We start from the raw sequence: 25,441 nt of genomic DNA, 5'->3' as shown, positions 1-25,441 counted from the left end.
CGCCATTTTCTCTCCAATTTCCTAACATTGTGCTTCAAGGAACGCAGCTCTGAATTAAACCAAGGAGCCAGCTTCCTGTGAATAATCACCTTCTTTTTCAAGGGAGCTACATTGTCTAATGCAGAACGCAATGACGAAGTCATACCGTTTACAAAGACATCTATTTGTGAATTGGAAGAAACAACATTGCTGCCATCTACAGGGCATTTCTGCAATACGGAGGATATTAAAAAGGGGACACCCTCTTTAAGTTTTGATACAGCATTATCCGATAAAGATCTACTGTAATGGAACCCTCATTTGGGGGTGGAGAACTCAGTTAGATTAAACTCAAATGTTATTAAAAAATGATCAGATAGGACAGGGTTGTGAGGAAATACTGTTAATTCTTCACAATCAATGCCATATGTCAGCACAAGGTCTAAAGTATGGAGCCAAGAGTGCGTTGGTTTATGCACATTTTGAGCAAAACCAATTGAATCTAGGATAGTTTTAAAGGCTACACTAAGGTTATCACATTCTGTGTCAACATGGATGTTAAAATCACCCACTATAATAGCCTTATCAGTATTTAACACCAAATCAGATAAGAAATCTGACAACTCATCCAAATACTGAGTGTAAGGGCCTGGTGGACGATACAAAACAACAAACAGAAGAGGTTTTATTGCTTTGCAGTTTGGATGAGGGAAACTGAGGGTTAAATGTTCAAAAGAACTGTAGTTATTAATTGGCCTGGGACTAATTAATAAATCAGACTGAAAGATGGTTGCCACTCCTCCTCCTCTTCCCACAGATCTGGGAATGTGGAAATTTGAATAATTGGAGGGAGTTGACTCATTTATACTAACGTAGTCCTCTTGTAGCCAGGTTTCTGTGAGACAAAACAAATCAATCTGTTAATCAGAAATCAATTCGTTAACTAACAAAGTCTTTGGAGGGAGAGACCTTATATTTAATAGACCACATTTAATTGTTTTATTTTTAGGTTCAAGGTGAACCGTATTGATTTTTATTAGGTTTTTATGATTTGTTCCTTTTAGATAAGTTTTTGATCTGTTAAGTTTTGGCCGTGAGAAAGACACCGTCTCAATAGGATAATGGATGGGTAACAGTACAGAAGCTGCAGAGAGGTGTGTTAAACTACGGCTCTGCTTCCTGGTCTGGACCCTGGGTTGTCAGCATTTAGGAGGACTAATAAATCCGGCCAGATTTCTAAAAAGAAGAGCTGCACCATCCAAAGTAGGATGGATGCCGTCTATCCGGATCAGACCAGGTTTTCCCCAGAAAGTTCTCCAGTTATCAATGTAGCCCACGTCGTTTTCAGGACACCACCTAGACAACCAGCAGTTGAATGATGACATGCGGCTAAACATGTCATCACTGGTCAAATCAGGCAGGGGACCAGAGAAAATTACGGAGTCCGACATTGCTTTAGCAAACTCACACACCGAAGCAACACCAACTTTAGTGACCTCCGATCGGCGTGATCGGGTGTCATTACCGCCAGCGTGAATAACAATCTTACTGTATTTACGCTTATCCTTAGCCAGCAGTTTTAGGTAAGATTCTATGTCGCCCGTTCTGGCCCTGGCAGGCATTTAACTATGGTCCCTGGTGTCTCTAGTGCCACGTTTCTGACTATTGAGCTCCCAATAATCAGGGTCGGCTTCTCAGCGGGTGTGTCGCTGAGTGGGGAAAATTTGTTTGAAACGCAGACGGGTTGGTGGTGAACTGGGGGCTGAAATCTAGAGCTATGCTTCCTACGAACTGTCACCCAGCCGGCCTGCTTACCCGGCTGCTCGGGTGCTTCTGGAGGACCACTAAGTGAACTAACGCTAGGTCTATGTGGCTCCGCGCTAGCAGAGGGGCGGCTATCAGCTGGTCTTTCCATAGCACGGAGCCGGGACTCTAATTCTGACACCCTCGCCTCCAAAGCTACAAAAACACTACATTTATTACAAGTACCATTATCACTAAAGGAGGCAGAGGAATAGCTAAACATCTGACACAGAGAGCAGGAGATAAGGGGAGACTTAGTCAGAGACGGAGAAGCTGAAGTAATAGTAGGAGAGGAAGCCATTGTGGAGCTAAAGCTAGGCTAGGCTAAAGCTAGGCTAGCGCCCTTCTACCACGCCAAGAGAGCAAACCGTGAAACACGAGGAGTTCCCAAGCGTGATGTGCAGCAACAGAAAATGTTTTAAAAGTGCTTATGTGTTAGAAACAGATGTTACAGCAAAGAGATTAAAGATAAAAGTGAGAGAATCTGGAGCAACAAACCGTTGCTCATGCAGTGAAAACAGGAAGTGATACAATACGCCTTACCGCAAACAGGAAGTGACGTCAGCCAAACGGAGGTAGCAACATTAATTAGGGATATGGGATGATAGCTGGTAGGAAATACATGATCTTCGCCTGGCTTAAGCAGGAGACTAATGGTAGCAGAATTCATATTTGCTGGGAATTTGCCATTTTCCTGAATTTCCTGCAACATTCTGTGGAATATTGGTTCCAGAATATTCCACAATTCTTTATAAAACTCTGCTGGAAATCCATCTGGACCCGGAGCCTTTTTGCCTTATTGTTGTCAACAACTGAGTCCAGGGTCATTGTTTGACTGATAATTTAGGAACTGTTATTTTATTCAGAAATATATCAATGTCATTATCCGATGGGTTTATCTGCGATGTGTATGAGGATTTGTGGAAATCTCAGAAGGTGTTGTTTATGCTCTCAGGATCATATAATGTATTCCCTGTTCAGTCTGTAGTTGCAAATATAGTTGTTTTTTCTTTATTTATTTTTTGGCATATTAGTGAAGAAGCTTCCTGAATGATTGCCATGTTCAAAATGTTCTATTCAAAGTCTCTGAATTAAAAATTGTTTTTTATTTTCAATATGTTCATTTAATACTAATTTAGCTTTACAGATTTTACCCTGCTTTCCCTCTTCTTTGGAGGCTTCTAATAAGTTGATGGTTCCTTCTCATTCTTGAATCTTTTTGTTTCCTATCTTCTTTTTATGAGATGAGAATGAAATTATGTTACCTTTCATCACTGCTTTCCCTGCCTCCCAGAGAGTAGATCAGATGTCCCTGGTAGATCATTGTACTCCAAGTATGAAGCCCACTCTTCTTTAAAATATTTGATAAATTCTTCATCCTTAAGCAATGGTGTATTAAGTCTCCAGAGTTTGTTTTGTTGGGTAACGTTTTTATTTATTAATGTTAAAGAAACAGGAGCATGATTACTGACAGCAATAGGCTCTTTTACAGCGTCTGAAATGTCAGACAGTAGCGAGCTGCTGATTAAGAAATAGTCCAGACGAGAATAGGAATGATGGAAATTTGAAAAGAAAGTATATTCCTTACTGTTAGGATGAAGAGATTGCCATGCATCGCAAAGACCATAATCACTCATGTATTGTTTGACTACATTTACACAGACCTCTCAACTTTTATCAAAAGTTAAGAGTGAGATTATGCTAATTTGGGGGCGGGGCTTGTTTGGGGGCGGACCCTGGAAGAGCCGGTGGAGTCAACTCCATCTCATTTTTATCCCACCAGACAGCGAAGTAGACATGTATTACTTTTGTTAAAAAAGAGAAAGAGACGTATTAATACTTTATTGTTCAGTTAATGGATTAAAACATAAAAAATACACAATTGTTCAAATAATACTGAATAAAATTAAGTAGTTTTAAGTTATTGACCGAATTATTACACTGTTACATATTGTTTATCATTGTAAATCTATAACCTTATTGGTGAATCAGGCCTTTATGATCCTCTCAGCAGCAACACTGAAGCACACAGAGGTTCCCGCTGTGTCTTTACGCACGATCCAGCTGCTGATGTCTCCCTCTTTTCAGCTCAATGCACTTATAGACTGTTACAGTTTATAACATTCTCATCACCTTTCACAGCGACAGGTTTCTCAATCAGTCGCCGCGCTGACCAGACAAATTTCTATTGCTCTCGTCAGTGCGGCGGTGCGGTGGGCGGATTTTACCCCCGTTGTTGCGTTGCGTGCGACGGATAAAGAATGGGGAAATGCATAACTAAATACTGTAAAGGGCTCCTATAAAGGGAACAGGGGTACTGACAGGTCTGAGATGAAGCCCCTGATGTTACAAGTTCTTTAAAATGACCCTTAAAAGTGCGCACCTGAATTAAAGCGCGAGGCAGCAGCCCACCGCAGCGCCACTGATTCTATGTTGATAAAAACAAAAGAGCATTAAACACAGCTACAGCTCTCCTATTGACTTTAACTGGCACACGTTGCTACCGCTGTGAGGACATTAAACATGGTGATTCACGTTTTGAATGGTGAACGGTGATAAAAGCACCTGCTCCGAGGCAAAGGAGGGGGGGGGGGGCAAGCGCGGAGGAACAGAAATACGGTGCATGTAGTTAAAAAATGCAGAATTAATAAAAACGAAACTTATAAACAGACTAAGTGGCTTTTTAAACTGCATCTGGTTAGCAGAACTGTTTTATTATCCAGCGTGCAGCCATGACTGGTTCTGAATGAACCGGTCATCTGGCAGCAGCCCCCTCCCCTCCTGTGTACGCGGTACAGGACCTTACCGGCTCACTTTCACCACTGTTAAGACTAAAATTATTCATAACTCTGATCACTCTTCCTGCTGCTCTGTTAATGAACTGCAGAAGGAATTACTGATGGCCACAAGCTGTGAAAGAAGCCGAAACAGCTCAGCAGAAGGCGGAGTTTTGTCGTCCGTAGCCCAGACGGGCTTTGTGATTTTTATGCGTGAGAAATTCCATGTTTGCGTGTGAAATGCCATGTGTTGCGTGTGAGCGTGTGAAGTCAGTGAAATGCGTGTGTCACACGGTCAATGCGTGAGAGTTGAGAGCACTGATTTACAACTGCGCTGAGTCGCTCTTTGTATTCAACCTGTCTATTTTCTCATTTAGACCAAAGTTGAGGTCGCCCCCAATAAATAGAGAGCAATCCAGGTGTTTTGAAAGTGCATGGAAAGTTTGTGAAAGTTTTAGGGGTCACAACATTTGGGCCATATATACTGACAATACATAACTTTTGTTTATTAATAGATATTTTTATGATTATGAATCTATCTTCAGGATCTATAATTTTGCCTAACTAATGTTTTTGGGGATTAAAATTGCTACTCCTCTTTGCTTAGAGTTATAGCAGGTGTAAAACATTAATAGCAAGTAATAAGATTTATTTGCAAAAAATGCTTATTTCCATGAAGAATTGCAGGAGTTTATAGATTGATGATGACACTTCGTCAGCAAACATAAATATTGTTGTCCAACTAATTAGAAGTGCAAACAAGACAACTACCAGAAAATACTGGAAATCAAGTTCACTCTACTGGTTGCAATCTCTTCTCCATGTTTACACAATGGTGACTCCCCTGCATTTTACCGCCATGTATTGTGTACGTGTACGTCTCATTGAATTTCAAAGTCTACCTTTGTCGTTGTTATTGTAATTTTCTGTGTATTAATAAACTATTGAAATTATTTTATCGCCCAACCCCACTTGAACCAATTGGCTAAATGCATCACATTCTTATTCTGATCATTCTGATTCTGATCCTCATCTCCAGATTGGCAGCAAGGACAGTGTGCAGGGTGAAATTCCCACTCCATCTCCCAGAAGAGAACTCCATTCTTCAGTCCTAAAGTCTTGGAGAGGTGATGGTGCACCGGATCGCAGCAAGAAAGTACAATCAGTCACTGAAGGTATGCTGTTATTCACATACACAGAGGGTAAAATAAGTTGTAAAAGTGTTAATTTTCCCCCCTTAAAAAACATTGTACATGATAATCTAAAAATATTTTAAATAGAATGTTTTCACATTATATTTACATAAAAATATTTGTTTGATGAAAATAAGGCACAGAGTTCTAATGCAGGCTGTAGTATAAATATTTTTGTTTTAGATTCTGGGTACTGTTTTAATTAAGTTTTTAGAAATGCCTCATTATAAATGTCTTAAAAGAAGGAAAAAGGAAAACAGGTATGAAATTATCTTATTAAATGTATATACAGAAACCTACATTTTCAGTTGAGGGAAGACATTTTTACATAGAAAAAGATGTAATCTACATATTGATTTGTCAGTGACACCTTAATGACTTAATTTTACCCTCTAAAACATATAAATAGCGGCATCTCCATTATCCCTGAAACACATTAAATATAAATAAAATAGCGCACCATTACATCTCACCCTCACACATCTCTTAAAACCAGTTATTCTAACAAGAATTTAGTAATAAGATAGACTGTTGACAAAAGCCCATCTAGGAACAAGTGCTCTAAGCTAGCTCATGCTATTAGCACCATCATACAGGCATGGGACTGCTGTATGTTATTGTGTGTCTGTCCCTATCAAATAAATCTAACAAAAAAAATAAATACTAGTGAGTGCTGCTGTTGTTAAGTGTGCTGAAGATGCCCATTTAAATACCTACAAAGTCTTTAGCTACCAGCTACCTGATGATTTGACAGGAGCAAACTACTGTCTGAATGATTGTGGCCGGATAAAAATAGCTTCTCCTCACCTGTCTTCTCCTCCCGCTCAGTACGTCTCAAGAGTGTAGGGCTCTTCTCTCCTCCAGCGTGTGTGCTGTGTTTAGCCCCTCTTTGCTAGTCTTTGCTTCTAGACTAAAGCAGAAATGGCACAGGGTCTGCTGTGCTGTATACATGTACTTATATGTACTTTTAAGTACATATATCTCATCATGCCTCTCACTTTCCAATTTTATAACCAAAAACTTTTTGGGAATCTGGAACACAGAGCCCACATAGTGACACAGTTAGCAGCTGCCTGCTTTCCCGTCTCACTGTGCAAAAAGCAATTACCGGGTACGTCACAGAGGTAAAAGGTCAAAGGTAAAGAGGTGACTGGGGGCAATGCATACCATTACTTTTATGAGGGAAAAAAACATTATTACTGACATTATTAATACTTTAATATTAACATTATATAACTTTAATTTTATATCAGGGGAGGGAAATAAATACATTTATTTTTTATTAATTTAATTACATTTAATTTACCAATAGGGAAACTGCGGGTCAGGAGGAAAGAGGGACAGGTGCTCTGATGAGCTCTGAAGCCTGACAGAAACTTTTCAAATAGGTCATTACTTGTTCACATACTGGATTAGCAACTACTTTGTCAATAATTTCAGAAAAGAAAGGAAGATTAGATATAAGTCTGTAATTTATTAAGTCATCTTGACCAAGAGAGGGTTTCTTAAGTAAAGGTTTAATAACAGCTACTTTACAAGACTGTGGTATATATCAATTTACTAAGGGTAGATTAATCATATCTAAAATAGCTATTAATCAAAGGGAATACTTACTTAAACATAGCTCTCAACTCTCACGCATTGACCGTGTGACACACGCATTTCACTAACTTCACACGCTCACACGCAACACATGACATTTCACACGCAAACATGGCATTTCTCACGCATAAAAATCACAAAGCCCATCTGGGCTGCGGACGACAAAACTCCGCCTTCTGCTGAGCTGTTTCGGCTTCTTTCACAGCTTGTGGCCATCAGTAATTCCTGCTGCAGTTCATGTTAACAGAGCAGCAGGAAGAGTGATCAGAGTTATGAATAATTTTAGTCTTAACAGTGGTGAAAGTGAGCCGGTAAGGTCCTGTACCGCGTACACAGGAGGGGAGGAGGCGGGGGTGGAGCTGCTGCAAGATGACCGGTCCATTCAGAACCAGTCATGGCTGCACGCTGATCATAAAAACAGTTCTGCTAACCAGATGCAGTTTAAAACGCCACTTGGTCAGTTTATAAGTTTCGTTTTTATTAATTCTGCATTTTGTAACTACATGCACCGTATTTCTGTGCCTCCGCGCTTGCTCCTCTCCCCCCTCCTTTCCCTCGGAGCAGGTGCTTTCTGGGCGTCAGTGCGCCCAGAAAGCACTGACGAGAGCAATAGAGATTTGTCTGGTCAGCGCGGCGACTGACTGAGAAACCTGTCGCTGTGAAAGGTGATAATGGTTATAAACTGTAACAGTCTAGAAGTGCATTGAGCTGAAAAGAGGGAGACATCAGCAGCTGGATCGTGCGTAAAGACGCAGCGGGAACCTCTGTGTGCTTCAGTGTTGCTGCTGAGGGGATCATAAAGGCTTGATGAAACTCAGTCTGATTCACCAATCAGGTTATAGATTTACAATGATAAACAACCCATAGATGAATGTGTAACAGTATAATAATTCGGTTAATAATTAAAATCTACTTAATTTTATTCAGTATTATTTGAACAATTGTGTATTATTTATGTTTTAATCCATTAACTGAACAATTAATTAAGTATTATTATTATTAAGTATTAATATGTCTCTTTCTCTTTTTAACACAAGTAATACATGTCTACTTCATTGTCTGGTGGGATAAAAATGAGATGGAGTTGACTCCACCGGCTCTTCCAGGGTCCGGTTAGCCCCGCCCCCAAACAAGCCCCGCCCCCAAATTAGCATAATCTCACTCCTAACTTTTGATAAAAGTTGAGAGGTCTGCTTAAATAATTTAGTCGGGATTGGGTCTAAGTTGAAGGTTTAGATCAGGGGTTTTCAAATTGATTGAATGTGAGCCTCCCCTTGGAATAGGTAAAGATAACCCCCCACCACCACCACCACAAACTTACCGCACACAAGTCCCTGTAGTAAATGCATCGTTCTTTTGTGTTTCTGGAATGCTGTGTTTCAAAAACAACTGATAGCCCAACACATGTTTTTTTATTCAAAAACAGAAGGCACGAATATCGTTACATAGTTTCACAGAGTTGAGCAGCAGCACTGTCCTCTTCTGTCTTCTTCTCTGTCTTCTCACGCCTCCCCTGTGACTCTTTGGCACCCCCCAGGGGAGGCACGTCTCACCTATTGAAAACCACTGGTTTAGATGAAGCTAAAATTTTAGATAACTCAGAATGCTCTACTGCTTCTAAAAAGTCCAAACACCGATCAGGTTCTAAAGATACCTCAAACGCTGCCTCACTTATTGAGGACAATGTAATCATGTTTGGGAGGATGCCAATGATTTTATTTTTCATAGAATGAATTTTATTTATCCCATAAAGTCATTACTGCTGAGAGCTAAGGGAATGGCTGAATCAACAGAGCTTTGACTCTGTGTACGTTTGGCAACTCTACCAAAGAGAAACCTAAGATTATTTTTATTCTCCTCTATTAACTATGAAAAATAATGTATGCTGCTCTAACTCTGAAAAGTGTCTTTTTATACAACAGTAGACTGGTTTTCAAGGTTAGTTAAAATTCCTATAGATGTGTAGAGCACCATTTTCTCTCCAATTTCCTAACATTGTGCTTCAAAGAACGCAGCTCGAAATTAAAACAGGCAGCCAGCTTCCTGTGCATAGTCACCTTCTTTTTCAAGGGGGCTACGTTGTCTGATGCAAAATGCAACAAGGAAGTGACACCATCAACAAAGGCATCAATTTGTGAAGGGCAAGCTGAGCTGAAATAAGTGTGAGAACTGATCAAAAACTAAGAGGAAGGGCCTGATGGACGATGCAAAACAACAAACAGAGGAGGTTTTAATGCTTTGCAGTTTGGATGAAACTAAGGGTTAAATGTTCAAAAGGATTGTAGTTTTAATTGGCCTGGGACTAATTAATAAATCAGACTGAAAGATTATATGACTTAGACAACTTTATTGTAATTTTGTATGTACAGAATGAAAATTTCAGTTCTTTACAGCTTACAACAGTGTAATGGGATTGCAGGTGGAATAAGGCAGCATTACAATATAAAGTGCAGTAGTGATCAGAACGTAACACTACAAGAGAAAAACAGTGTGCAAGAACAGTATACAGAAGAATGTTCAGCCATTGTTTATGTGCAGAAAATAATGGTGAAAAAAGGCAAATGGATAATGAAAGTTCAGCAACATTTGTAGTGCCAAATAAAGATGCAAATGTGATGCAGAGTCCAGTTCACAGTTCAACAGTTCTACAGTCTGATGGCAACAGGGAAAAAGCTGTTGCAGAACCTGGTGGACCTGCAGCGGATGCTAGGGAACCTATTCCCAGAGGACAGCAGGGAGAACAGTCCATGGGGGTGTGAGGGGTCTCTGATGATGTTACTGTCTCAGGACACGCAGCGCTGGGATGAAATGTCCTTAATGGTGGGAAGAGGAGCCCCGATGATCCTCTCTGTTGTCCTCACCACTCTCCTCACGTTCTTCCCGTCAGAGGCGCTGCAGCCTCCACACCACACAGAGAGACAGCTGGTCAGAATGCTCTCTATGGTGCTTCTGTAGAAATTTGTGAGGATGGGCGGGGGCAGGTGGGCTCTCCTCATCTTCCGCAGGAAGTACAGGCGCTTCTGTGCCCTCTTGACCAGTGACGTGGTGTTCACAGACCAGGTGAGATTGTCTGTGATGTGCACCCCCAGGAATTTGGTGCTGCTGACCACCTTCACAGCTGAGCTGTTGATGAGCAGTGGAGCATGGCGAGGCCAGTTCTTCCTGAAGTTGACGATGATCTCCTTCGTCTTCTCCACATTCAGGGTTAGGCTGTTGTCTCTGCACCAGCCCACCAGCTGTTCCACCTCCTCTCTGTTGCCCCAGTCGTTATCGTCTCTGATCAGGCACACCACCATTGTGTCATCTGCAAACTTCACGATGTGATTTGTGGTGAACCTGGGGACTTAGTCGTGTGTCATCAGAGTGAACAACAGGGGGTTCAGGACATAGCCCTGAGGGGAGCCCGTGCTGAGGGTGATGACATCAGAGGTGTTCTGTCTGACCCGGACTGACTGAGGTCTGTTGGTGAGGAAGTCTAGCAGCCAGTTGCGAAGAGGTGTGCTGAAGCCCAAATGTTCCAGTTTTCCCACCAGATGCTGTGGGATGATGGTGTTGAACGCTGAACTGAAGTCCAGGAAGAAAATCCGCACATGGGTGTTGTTCTCCTCCAGGAGAAGAGCGGAGGAGATGGCGTCCTCAGTGGAGCAGTTCCGTTGGTAGGCAAACTGGAATGGGTCGAGTGTTGGGGGGAGACTGGAGACGATGTGTTCCTTTACCAGCCTTTCAAAGCACTTCATCATGATGGGAGTCAGTGCAACAGGCCGGTAGTCGTTAAAACAAAGAAACTGATGTTTCTTCGGCAACGGAATGATGGAGGCAGACTGAAGCATGCTGGCACTGTGGCTTGGTCCAGCGAGGTGGTAAAAATGTCTGTGAGGACACCAGCCAGCTGACCTGCACACTCCTTGAACACCCGCCCAGGTATGTTGTCGGGGCCTGGGGCCTTCCACGGGTTGACTCTCCTTAGAGTCTTCCACACGTCGGCTGTGTCAAGGCAGAGTACCTCCTCTTCTGATGGTGAACAGCTTTCACTGCTGGAGTGCTGTTTAATGCCTCAAACCTCCCAAATAAGTTTTTTTAGTCCATTGAGGAAGTCAGTATCAACTTCACCCACCATGGGGGGAGGGCGTGTTGTACTCAGTGATCGCCGGTATGCCTTGCCACATGCTCCTGGTGTTGCTGGCGTTGCGGAAAAGATCCTGGATTTTCTGACTGTGGTTCCACTTCGCTAACCTGATGGCACGGTTCAAGTTGGCTCTCGCTGTCCTCAGTGCCTCCTTGTCACCAAACTTAAAGGCTGAGTTCCGTGCTTTTAGCGCTTGACGAACTGCCTCAGTCATCCAGGGTCGTTGGTTGGCTCGGGTGATGATGTTCTTAGTGGTGCTGACGTCCTCAATGCATTTGTTGATGTAGGCTGCCGCAGTCGTGGCGTACTCATCAACATTGATCTTGTTTTCATATCTTGCTGGAGCTTTGAACATGTCCCAGTCAGAGCACTCAAAACAGTCCTGGAACGCCTCCATGGCCCAGTCCACACCCTCGCCTGCTTCACTGTAGGTTTAGCTCTGATCAGCAGGGGCCTGTATGCAGGAATTAGCATTACAGAAAGGTGGTCTGAAGAGCGGAGGTGGGAGCTCTGAATCCGCCTTTTATATTAAGTCTAGAGTGTTCTCTCCCCGAGTTGCAAAATCCACGTGTTGGTTGAAATGAGGGAGAACATCATATTGGCATGGATAAAATCCCCCACCAATGATGAAAAACGCCATCAGTGTGTGCAGATTGCAGCTCAGAGATAGTCCGATAGAGAACACTTATAGCCTCTTTTGTATTAGCGCTGGGAGGCACATAAACAGCTGTGATGCTAACAATAGTAAACTCTCTAGGTAAGTAGAAAGGTCTGCAGTTAACAGTCAAAATCTCTATGTCTGGAGAGCAGTGGCTGGCGACTGTTCTTGCATTTTTACACCAGTTGTTGTTGATGTAAACACACAGCCTGCCCCCTTGGGACTTACTGCTAAGACAGCTGTTTCTATCGGCATGGAAAGTAGCAAGCCCCTCAAGGCTAGTGGCGTTTTTCGGGATCCATGAGGTAAGTCATGTCTCCGTCAGGATGAGAGCGCAGCAGTTTCCAAGCTCCATCTTTGAAGAGAGCTCAAGTTGTAGATGATCTATTTCATACCTCTCAACTTTTGACGACTGTTGAGAGTGAGATTGTTGTCGGGGGGGGGGGGGGGGGGTGCTGTTGGTCGATTGAAGACATTCCATCGGTGGGGGGGTTGCGGTTGTTCGATTCAACACTGTCCAACGGGGGGGGGGGGGGGGGCTGTTGTTCGAATCAAGACGGTCACCATTTTAAAAGGACTGTGCTTCCATGTTGCAGTTTGTAATAACACATGACGACTTACCATTTAATTCGCACACAACACGGACCGTACAAGTGTTTTACTTAGGATGAGGGAAACTTGTTTGTGCGGCGGCGGTCCTTGCAGCTGTGTTACCTCTACTACTGGACGTGCGGAAACCATTGTACCGCAAATTGGTTCCGCCATGACGCGAAGCGTCCGTACGCGTGCGTTTCAAGAGTGAGATTTTCATTGTAAGATTGAGATTTTCAAAGTAATGCGTGTGAGCGTGTGCAATTGATGAAATGCGTGTGTCACACGGTCAATGCGTGAGAGTTGAGAGCTATGTCTATTTTGTTATCCAGTGAGCGGACGTTGGAGAGCAGGATGGAAGGAAGCGGCGTTCTGTAGCCTTTAGCTTAGCTGTTAGCTAAGCCTTTAGCTTAGCTGTTAGCCCGCCTTGGCAGCCGCGCTTCCGTCGCCGGTCGCACCACCTACACTTGCTTCTCCTCCGGCGTGTGCTGCTTGGCGAGTCCGCTGCATCGTGGTCCAAAAATGGATAATGGATGGGTAACAGTACAGAAGCTGCAGAGAGTGAATGATGACATTGTTTTAGCAAACTTACACACCGAAGCAACACTAACTTTAGTGACCTCCTAGTGGCGTAACTGTGTGTCATTACTGCCAGTGTGAATAACAATCTTACTTGTATTTACGTTTGTCCTTAGCCAGCAGTTTCAGGTAGGATTTGATGTAGCCCATTCTGGCCACTGGCAGGCATTTGACTACGGTCCCTGGTGTCTCTAATCCCGTGTTTCTGACTATGGAGCTGCCAATTACCAGAGTTGGCTTCTCAGAGGTTGTGTTGCTGAGATGGGAAAATCTGTTAGAACCCCCCCCCCCCCATCCCCTCCCGACCCGGGGGCTGGCATCTAGAACTGCATTTCCTGCATATCAACACCCAGCCAGCCGAGGACCCGGCTCCATGTGCTCTGCTGGAGGACAGTTAGGTGAAGCTAATCTCCGTGGCTCTGCACTAGCAAAGTGCCTCGGCTATGAAGTTTATTTTGTTCCAGAATTATTTGTGCCTTGTAAGCATGAATTTGAAGTTGTATAGAGAGTTTCATTCCAAATTTTGTATTTGTAGAATAAAAAAAAAAATCACAACTACAATTTTTTTTTACGCCTGTTCTAATTATTTTTTACCTCAACACAAATACAAATCAATAAATACAGCTGCACGAATCTGCTGCTGTGAGCCACAAATTCAACTTTACAAGTTACGCCTCCATTTTCACTTTTGACACAAATGTGTCACCGGTAAAAATTATCTGTAAATTGTGGGTAGTACCCTTGATTGGACAGCAGTGGGCGCTGTTTTTTCCGTCAGTCTGTACCAACCGGAAATACGTATTTGGCTACTGCCTTGTTGCCTTTTAAGGAACCTGCTCGCATATGCCTTCGAAGGATGCAGCTGTCAATGTTACTACCCGAATAGGAGTCCGTGTACCTATAGGCAATTCGTTTTTTTTTCTGGAAAACCAAAAACGGAAACTACTTCTGTTTTTCCATTTGCAAATCAAAACGGAAAAACGGAAAACAAAGCCGTTTTTTTAATTTTAGAAACGAAAAACCAGAAAAATGTAAAGAAAGAAACGGCCCGTTTTTGGATTTCGCCAGTTCATTTTTCCATTTTCGCCTTCCGATTAAAAGATGAAGACGGTTTCACTGCTGGCCCGAGAGTGCAGAAAAATATTTAACAAATAAAAGCATAGATGTAACATAATGTAAGCCTGAAGAAAAAAAATAATGAAGCGTAGAGACGACTTTTCAATAAAGAGTACATATTTACGTTGCAACATGATAGTTTATTGTAGAGACGTGAGCTTTATTACATTATTGTGTGTTTTATTGGTGGAACATGAAACATAAAAGCTAATCATATGCTGTAAACCAAAAATATAGAAGCAAAGTTTATTTTTCTCATCCAGCAAAACCCATCAAGCAAAATCCACCTTCGCTATAGGATTACTGTCTATATGTGTCTTAATTTTAGTGAACAGTACATATTTTTGAAGCTAACAGAGAAATTAAGATTTTTTTAATTGATTTAATTGATTTATCTTTACTCACAAATAAAAACAAATACTGCCACAGGGATAGAGTGCCTCATATATTTCCTATTTGTCATACAAAAGATGCTAATTAAAAAGTTAAACTGTTCCCTGTCTGGGCTAGAAAAGCATCTATAGCGGCTTTCACTGAAGTTCCTCAGTGTTTCCTCTCTCCTCGATGGAAATTTTTGATTACATTTTTACTAAACAAGTGTTACGATCTCCCTTATTGAATAGCCCATAGGTGGAGATTCTTATTCATAAGAAAACTGAGATCCAATCTAACCAATAGCTAGATAAGCTGCATTGCCTGTCTTATCTAAGTCTGTTTTAGAAAGTGCAATTCTTTGCTCATTTGCTGAAAAAATCAATCCAGAAAGCTGGTCCTGTGCTGAGGATCCTCTACCGGAACAGCTGAGCTGATTATCCAGAAAAGAATGCTGCATAAGCTGCCGAAGATGATGGATAACTTCACTCCTCTCCAAAACACGGTGCAGAATCAACAGAGCAAGGGACTTCTTGATGTTCTTTAAGATGATAGCTCCAGAAGATCCTTCCTGCCAGCAGCTCACGTTCTTCTACTCTATTTTCGATAGATTTAAATTTCCCTTAAGGTACTAAGAATTTTTCATATTCATTTTGGCTTGAAATGTTGCAGATTTGTGGTTATTTCACATATTTCAATTCAATTCAATTCAATTTTATTTATATAGCGCCAAATCATGAAACATGTCATCTCAAGGCACTTTACAAAGTCAAGTTCAATCATATTATACAGATTGGGTCAGATTATACAGATTGGTCAAAAATGTCCTATATAAGGAAACCAGTTGATTGCATCAAAGTCCCGACAAGCAGCATTCACTCCTGGGGAAGCGTAGAGCCACATATTTCTGTGAGACCAAGTGGTTAATATTTTATTGAAGTGTTACACTATTTACTTAAACAACTTTTTATACCAAATCCCCACAAGGTGACGTTATACTACTGACAGAGATGTAATTTTAAACATTCAGCTGATTAAAAATAAGTTTATCTGTAAGTTGCACATGTGTACCTTCACTATGGAGAAGATACAGGCTGGGGTGAATGAAAAAAGACATTCTCTGATTTTAACAGTCTCGGTTTGACGGGGGGTGGTGGGGGGGTGATGTGGCAGCTTGTCAGATTAATTATTTTTGCTTCTGAACGTGACGTCACTCAGAAACGTGCGCCACTTCTTAATCGAAGTGCCGCAGCACTTAAAGCATGCAGTGGGTAGGCTACGTCATTACGCATGATCCTTCTGCTGAGTTTTCCCCATACTGATGCTATTTTAGATTTTTACATTTCATAATCTTTGTTGTCACATTTAACAGCAACAGGTTTTCATCTCAACCACCATCCTGCCCAGACATTAACAATAAACAATAAAACAATAAAACACAATAACGTAATAAAGCTCACGTCTTTACGATAAACTATCATGTTGCAACGTAAAAAGGTCCTCTTTTCATTCAAAAGACATCTCTATGCTTCATTATTTTTTTCTTCAGGCTTGCATTATGTTATGCGCACATCTATGCTTTTATTTTGAAATATTTTCCTGCACTTCTGGGCCAGCTGTGAAACTGTCTTCATCTTTCAATCTGAAGGAGAAAATGGAAAAATGAATTGGTGAAATCCCAAAACGGGCCGTTTTTTTTCCATTAAGTTTTTCTGGTTTTTCGTTTCTAAATTGTGGTGACAGGAAAGGAAAAACGGCTTTGTTTTACATTTTTCCGTTTTGATTTGCAAATGGAAGAACAGAAGTAGTTTCCGTTTTTGGTTTTCCAGAAAAAAAAGTATTGCCTGAAGGTACACGGACTCCTAATCGGGTAGTGACAGTGACAGTTGCGTCCTTCGAAGGCATATGCGGGCAGGTTTCTTAAAAGGCAACAAGGCAGTAGCCAAATATGTATTTCCGGTTGGTACAGACTGACGGAGCAGACAGCGCCCACTACTGTCCAATCAAGGGTACTACCCACAAGTTACAGATCATTTTTATCGGTGACACATTTGTATGGGGCCAAAATAGTAGCTTTAACATTTGCAAATGTGTGTGGAGAGTTGTGTGTCTGTATCTCGATTTGTGCGTGTGCAGTGGGATTTGAAAATGTGTAAATAAATCTGTAAATGTGTGAGGAGATTTGTGTGTCTGTACAACAATCTGCAAATGTGTAAAACTACTTGTGTGTAATCCGTTTTGCAAATGTGTAAAAAATCCTCAAATCTGTATTCAGATCTGCAAATGTGTACAGAGATTTGCAAATGTGTAAAAAATCCACAAATCTGTATTCAGATCTGCAAATGTGTACAAAGATTTGCAAATGTGTAAAAAATCCACAAATCTGTATTCAGATCTGCAAATGTGTACTGAGATTCGCAAATGTGTAGATCAATCTGTAAGCACATACAGAGACACTTGTGTCTGAAGTATTTTCGCTTCAAGACCCAGAAATACAGACAAATCATTGGTTACAAGTCAAGCGGTTTTCGGTTGGCTCTCTTTACACACGTGATTTTTGCTACTCTTCTGCCGCGTGAGATGCACAAATGTGTGGAAGGATTTGTATGCGTATCTTTTCGATTTGTGTCCCCTTGCGCAGACTCACAGGCTCACAGGCTGCCCAGAGCACAGGCTCACAGGCTGTGTCTTCCGGCTGTGGGAGGTCACGTGACTTTCAAGGATTTGAACCAAAGCGTTTTGCTACCACACGGCTGACAAGGCAACTTGTTATAACTATATAACTTTCTCCCTTTGACGGCAAAAGTTTCTTGTTTTAATGAGAGACTTATCTTGCTAAAACGACATAATTTCCTTCTCATAACAACGCAACATATTAATTATCACATTGATAGGGCCCATGCTACATACTCCGGTACAGTAGGTGGCGGTATGCACCTAAAAGCTAAGGTTGCAAATCTCCTCACACATTTACAGATTTATTTACACATTTTCAAATCCCACTGCACACGCACAAATTGAGATACAGACACACAACTCTTCACACACATTTGCAAATGTTAAAGCTACTATTTTGGCCCCATACATTTGTGTCAAAAGTGAAAATGGAGGCGTAACTTGTAAAGTTGAATTTGTGACACACAGCAGCAGATTCGTGCAGCTGTATGTATTGATTTGTATTTGTGTTGAGGAAAATATAATTTGAACAGGTGTAAAAAAAATTGTACTTGTGATTTTTTTTTATTCTACAAATACAAATACTTCTGAAACAAAATAAGACAGAGAGATGTCATAGCAAAGAGAATTAGGATAAAATTAGATTCTGGAACACCAAACCACAATCCATACCACACAACGTAGCAACAGAACACAGGAAGTGACGTAATACGCCTTACTCCAAAATCCAGCATATGTACCTTATCAGAAGAGAAAAATAAAAATATAATGTTATAGAAACAGAGGATTGCATAATCATTGATGATACGGCATATAGACAAAAATGAAACTGAGGAAATACATCAGCCAATTAATGCAACAATATGAGAAAAATATGCACTATCCTCCGCTTGTACAGTCATGCTTGTGCATGACTGTACAAGCAACACCCCTGCATGTGCAAATTAACATCAGCCTCAGAGACAGTATAAATGATTCCTGATCGGAATATATATATATATATATATATATATATAATATATATATATATATTTTTTTTTTTTTTTTTTATTTATTTATTTATTTATTTATTTATTTATTTTTCTTACATGCCTATCCCTCATGGGGTTGCGAGGGGTGCTGGTGCCTATCTCCAGCTGTCAATGGGCGAGAGGCGGGGTACACCCTGGACAGGTCGCCAATTGCAGGGCATTGACTGTTGACTGCCAACCTATATGTGTGTGTGTGTGTGTGTGTGTGTGTGTGTGTGTGTGTGTGTGTGTGTGTGTGTGTGTGTGTGTGTGTGCGCGCGCGCGCGTGCATGTGTGACAAAATAAAGGTTGTCATTCCAATGTGTTTGCATGCCTTGTGCTTTTGCATTCTTTCAGAGAGTCCTCTTAAGCTACGGCAACACTTGAAGCCCCTCCCGCAACGCAGAGCTGTATCCGTGCATGAAGATGCACTGGCCATGACACAAGGTACAGTTTTGATTTTCATACATTTTTTGTTTTTAATGAGTTTAACATAACATATAATTGTTCCTTGTTTTATTTGCTGAGGTAATTGCATCAGCCATAAGTGTTGAGTTTTGCTTTCTTTTAGAGCTCAAGGCTGTATTACAAAAGTCACCCATCCGTTTCCGGGACAACCGCTGGGACCTGCCATCCTGCAATGAAGATAAAGCCCCAGGTACGCATAATGTTAACCATTTTTGTACTTTTTCTTCTCGTTAGTCATTTAAGGTTTTCAAATGGTTACCTTAATCCACTCTGTGCCACAGAAAAACAGTCAGATGACAAAAAGAAGGTGAAGGACCAGATGGATGAATATCAGGCAGAGAGAGGACAAGCAAGCTGTAGAGGTACAGTGCCTCCAACCAATCAACTTCTTTCACAAGAGGCAGAAGTACCAAAATCAGGGTGTCCCTCTACTCCCAAACTTGTCAGTTCAGCTGCATCTGACAAGACTTTCAGTGTCATGGAGAGACCTCCTGAACCACCCAGAAAATTGGGAAAGTCACCCGAAAACTTTGCATCTGTGAAAAAGAGCCCGACCAGAATCTCAGCTTCCTCACCGCTGCAAGAAAAGCCCCCGGGCTCAATGCCGGTTGGCTCTAAATTCACAGAGTTATCCTATCTAAGCCCTTCCTCCCAGAAGAAAGACAGCTCTGTTGCATTGGATCAGGGTAATGATGCACAAGAGGGAGGAGATACACTTTCACCACAGCACACAAAGACGGCTAAACCGACAGAGCACAGAACTGAGCCCTGTCTGTTTGACTGACGCACATAAATAGTCTTACCTGGATAAGGCTCTGCCACATCACTCACATGGAGAAGCAGGAAGAAATGAATCTCATGTATTTCCAATGTCCTACTCTGTCTTTTTTTCACAACACTGTTGTTTCCCATCATAGGCCAGCTTCATAGTAACTTTGTGGGGTGAATATACTCTTTAAACAGTTTTGGCCGGCGGGATGAATCTCACATAGATTATGTTGATTTCTGTTTTGGTAATCCAGTTTTAATATCTGATTTGATTTTGAACTCTTTGCTTGTTCACACCAAAAGGTCAAATTGTTAGCTGGAGCTAACTAGATGCATACACCAAAAGTGTGTCTGCTGAATGTGTTGGTGCATGCTGACAGGTCTTCTTCGGACATAGGAAGACACAATGGGGCATTTCTCAAATGACGTCACAATTTTCCAGAGACAGCCCAGTTTCCCGGCTGGTCGGACAGGAAGAGTGCGAATTATATTGGCATCAACCGCAATACTAATCATTTTGGAAGATGACGGCGTCCCAGGAGCTTCATTTCAACCTGCTTCAATCGAGAAACCCAGCATAAAACAGCTGAAATGTTGGTTGAATTGTAGAGACCTCAAAATGAGTGGAAAGAAAGCAATATTAGTAAAAATGTAGGAGAGGCTGTTCTATCCACTCCCACAACAAGCTTATATCCAACATTGACATTTCTCGGCAATCCTTCGGGGTTTTGTAAAATCAGTAGGAAAAAAACTCCCTTCATATGATCACCATCACCTTGATGAGAGTCATTCCAGCAGATACCAACGCAGCAGTGTTTTGTTGTTGTCAAAATGTGTCTGTTGAGGCGATATTCAGGACAGATTCAATTCAAATAAATTTTATTTATATAGCGCCAATTCATGAAACATGTCATCTCAAGGCGCTTTACAAAGTCAAGATCGGTTCACTATTTGACTCATACTCAAGCACTACCAATCTGCTTGTACAACCACAAGATGACCACGACGCATGCGTCTAAATTTTGTAATTTTACGTCATTTGAGGGATGCCTTATTCTTTTGTCTTATTTTGTTTTCAAACTCCCACTTATAAACCATTAGTATTTTGGGTTTATGGACCCTGACCTTTAATAACATTAAATGTGGATTTTTGTACTGTTAAGAGACTCATTTAACATATTTATGTTTCAACATTTTAGTTGACAATATCAAACTACATTTATTTCCACGTTTTTCCCAATCTGTCTTATTTACATTTAAAGGTGAGCTTTGAGGCCTATTTTGAACTTGATGGTTATATTTTGATTACAGATTTTTAGTTTTTAATGTTCTGATAAAATAGCTGGATGATATAAAAGCTGCATTTACTCCATAAACCTATAAAAAAGTGCTGAAGAACCTTTTTTGCTTCAATTTGTTCAGTGGGATGGTGCAGGGTTTTGTGATTATGACACATCAATATATTAGCTGCAGTAGATAACTCCCTTAAAATCTTTGATTAATCAAAGAGTAGTTCTCAAGCTAATGGTTTTTTTTTTTTTTGCCTTGTTAAAACAATTACAGCCTTAAAAATTTTACCAAAATAGAGGTTCATACCTTTATTAAAAATAACAACCTTAAACCAGAATTTTGTTTGGAGGGAGGGAGAGAGGTCTGGTGTCTATCTCTAGCAGTCATTGGGGACGAGGTGGGGTAGACCCTGAACAAGTTGCCAGTCCATAACAGGGCAACACAGGGACACATGGGACAGACAACCATGGACACACACACACACACACACACACACACACACACACACACACACACACCTAAGCGCAATTTAGAGAGAGACAGGAGATAATACTCCATTAAATGCCCTTCATTTCCTTTTGTTTATGTCTGGGTTGTTTGTGGTTTTTAATACATCAGCATGCATAGAAATATAGAAAAGAGTGTGGGGCAGCTTTAACAATGATGTGAAAGTAATAATTGGAGAGAAGAATGTTAATAAGTACAGTACATACAGGCTGATTCCGTTTATCTTGTGGACATGACAAGGCAGGCGAAGATGTCGTATCCTTTCACGCTTCTTTCAATCATTCAGAGAAAAAATGTGCCATTGTGGCGTACACGGACAGTAGAAACACACCTAAATTTATTTGAACATTATCGTGTGCACAAGCCCATAAATTAAAACCGAAATTCTTTATATTCATTGTTTACAGCTAAAATACTCTGTAAACAATGTGTTCATTATTTTCTGAAACAGTTATTTATTATTTAATTATTTTTATTTTAACATGCCATTTAGCATCCTATTACTATTTGTTGGATAGACTCTGCCAGTTTACAAAATCTGTTCAACTCTCCTGTTCACTTTGCTGGTATGTAAACCGTATATTAATTTGGCAGAATTCTCTATAAAGCTGCTTACATTCAAGCCTTTTCTTGCTTTGTTAAAAGGAAATGACTAAAGGAACTAAAACAAATTAATTTGGTTTTGATTGCTACAAATCCTATAGCATTTAAGGCTGCCCAGATAGCTACATTTAGATCTACACATACTGAATCAATGTTGATTCAACCATCATCTAAATGGTTATCTACATGTACAGTACATTTGTGTTGATTTTATATTGAATCAAAGTTAAGGAATCAATATCGATTCATGTGTATTTGACAATAAAATATTCAGCTTTTCTAAAGCCATTGTGAAGCCCATAACAAAAGTTTAGTTTTTCACCAATTACAAGTTTCCTCATTTAGTTCTGGTGTTAAACATGCAATATTGTTGGTAGACGATTGGTGTTACCATATGTCCAACATGGCATAAATATTACATTTTATTTAAGAAAATAGCAGCAGGTCTGAGTGATATGGCAACAAATATCGTTTGTGATAACAGGTTTAGTAAAACTATAGGGCAACAATGGAGACAATAATGCAAGAACAGGCTGAAGCGGGAAGTCATTCACACACTTGACAACCCTCCCTGCCACTCTGGCCCATAACAAAGCCACTTCTTGACAGTTTTGCTGTAGTCGTCAGTCAGAAAAACAGCATACGTTGATTCAACAATGATTAGACGTTGGCATTTCAATCATTAAAATCGACCACAAAACAACATTGATTCAATTACATCTTTTTAACACTGGTTAACTGGCTAGGATTGGATGATTGATGGATGAGCCACCATCAATCGTCGACCTTAACCAAAAATCAACCTTGTTGACCATAATTCAACATTGAATTAACATATTTTGCTATCTGGGTGATGAGCTTTTTTAATAAAGTCCTGATTCTGTTTAAACACGTGATGAAGAGAAAAGTTAGTGGCAGAATCCATAGAGCTCAATGCTTTAGTACTCATCTGGTGTCTGTTGTAACTGCAAACCTACACCTAAATGAAATCCCTGGAGCTGAGTACCAACACAACTTGGCATGGCCAGGGCATGGGCCTACAGTTGATATGAAATTTAAACTGAGAAAAGAGGCATTGGAGCCAATGTAAAAGTGAGAGGAGACGCAGACATCATCAATAGTGGCTCTCCTTGAAGAGAGAAATGTGTTGTGTTACAGCCTAATGTAGCCAGTCGTTTGCCTCTGAGGGGAAATGTTGCAAATCTGCTCTACATACGTATCAAAAGTTCATTATAATGTCTCTCAGTTTTCTCTCCTTAATAGGTTTAATATAGTAAAGCAAGTGATGCCCTTAGCTCATGTCCGTCTTAAACATATTTGTTAAGTTCAAAGATCTCCAAAACATTAAATGAGCTCATGGGAACATCTGTGGAGAGAGCAGTCCATATAATAAACAAATGCATATGTGGTGGCTGTTCGGAGAGGTCAAAAGTAATCCTCAGATTAACTGCTTTGACATTATAGAGGGTTGAATTGCTCTTGATTAATTTCATCAAAGACATTAAGAGAGTTACCTTCTTGCAGGAAGGATACTGACTGCTTGTAACCTCAGAGCAGAACCGCACATAAAAAAATTAACAATTCCCTTATGCAAAGTTAAGGCAGATACTTAAAAACTGTTGTTTACAACAAATAAAACTGTATTTTAAAAACATGTGAGCACTTCAAAACTTACTCCTGCACTTTGCACGATGGATTCACATTTGAAGTTGGATGGTAATCACCGGTACACAGTGCTGGAACTTCTAAATATTCTCCTTTGAGTTCAGTCACCTTTTCTTATACACCAACACTTCTCATAAACCTGCCAGTATGCAACACAACGTAAGTCTCACTTTAACCAATAAACCACATCACATTAGGAAGGTCGCATTTAGAGGATCAGGTGACGCATGACTCATGAGGAACAATGATTGGCAAATGTTAGACAAAAGGAACAAATCAGATACAAAGCAACACAGGTTTGATATGTCTGACTGTGGCGTCTCTGCATTTGGAGCCAGTGGGGCATGGCCCCACCAGATATCGCTGTAGAGCTCTATGTTCACAATAATCATCAGTGGGATATGATCGTTCTAAATAGATCAATATTATAAAAAAGACTGATTCCCTTACCAATAAAATTCTGTATTAAACATCTGTGTCTGTATATCTAAGTCTGCCAGAAAATTTACAAGCTCAGTAGCTAAATCCTCTTGAGGCGCCTTGATATTGGGGCCAGCCCACCAATGTTTGTTTAAATACAAACATCTGAAATCGCAGTGCGCATGCCCAATACAGTACAGTCGTGGGGCACAAATCATGTGGCCCCAAGTTCAAATCGTCCAATCAAAATACTTAAATTGCACAAGTTAAATTTATGTTCTGCCGGATAGTGTGGGACCATCTAGGCAAGGCAAATTTATTTGTATAGCACATTTCAGTACAACGACAATGCAAAGTGCTTTACATGATTAAAACATTGGAAAATAAAAGCAGAATAAAAGTAAGTAAAAAACAGTTGGAATAAAATGATGGAACATTTTTACTAAATATAACAGCAAAATGGAAACTAAAAGCAAATATTAATCTATTGTTGGCTGTCCTTGCTGGCTCATTTAAGGATTCATGTGAATCTTTACTGTTCAATAAATGAACCATATGAGTGAGCCTTTATTTATAATTTTATGTATAGAAAACTAAAATACATTTAGCTTATATAAAATGGATTTTCTAGTGTGTTGGTTTATGATAATTTGTTTAATTTAACATTGATCAAAGTCAGGTTTAATGCATCACAAAAAAATGTGTTGCTGCTAATAGGTGTATCAGTTTTGTGCCCCACTTAACTTATGCCACCGGTGTCTGATTGAATCAGTGGCACCAATATGATGCAGTAAATCTGTTGGTATGTTACTTAACTCTTAGTCATGCCAGGTGTGGAAGCACAACATGGTTCTCAAAACATTATACACTGTAGAGTACCGGCAGCGGGATTTGGAGCAGGAACATAAAAGAACAGAATTTCACTTCTGGGGCAATGGTCTCCAAATTATTTCCACAATATCATTAAGTTGAAAGTGTTCCTGGCCCACTTTTTTTTCCAAATAAAACCCCCAAAAGTTAGATTTATTTTGTTTGTTTGCATTTTTACCTGCTCTACTATAAACTATAGGCCTCCCTACTGAAGCTGCTACCCCCGCGACCCGACCCCGGATAAGCGGAAGAAGACGGACGGAAAGACGGACTATAAACTAAGCTAAATATTTCTGTGGAATTTTTTTTTAATCATTGTAGATTCAAAACATAAGGGTTTTGTGAATTTGTCACGTTAAAAAAAGCGT

At 40.5% G+C, this 25,441-nt stretch overlaps 1 protein-coding gene across 1 annotated transcript in view; it reads left to right on the top strand.

Annotated features, from left to right (window-relative positions):
• LOC105919268 (capping protein, Arp2/3 and myosin-I linker protein 2) overlaps positions 1-20,604 on the top strand; it is a 178,936-nt gene extending 158,332 nt beyond the window's left edge. The window contains exons 38-41 of the mRNA XM_036145274.1: positions 5,599-5,734; positions 18,840-18,929; positions 19,054-19,140; positions 19,232-20,604. Of these exons, the coding sequence (XP_036001167.1) occupies positions 5,599-5,734; positions 18,840-18,929; positions 19,054-19,140; positions 19,232-19,734 (816 nt within the window). The 3' untranslated portion in view covers positions 19,735-20,604. The remainder of the gene's footprint in view (positions 1-5,598; positions 5,735-18,839; positions 18,930-19,053; positions 19,141-19,231) is intronic.
• Positions 20,605-25,441: the final 4,837 nt, after the last annotated feature.

The sequence above is a fragment of the Fundulus heteroclitus genome, chromosome 2 (genome assembly GCF_011125445.2).
Source record: "Fundulus heteroclitus isolate FHET01 chromosome 2, MU-UCD_Fhet_4.1, whole genome shotgun sequence".
NCBI classification, from domain to species: domain Eukaryota; kingdom Metazoa; phylum Chordata; class Actinopteri; order Cyprinodontiformes; family Fundulidae; genus Fundulus; species Fundulus heteroclitus.
Note: the sequence above shows the minus strand (reverse complement) of the source record. Positions and strands in the feature narration are given on the sequence as shown.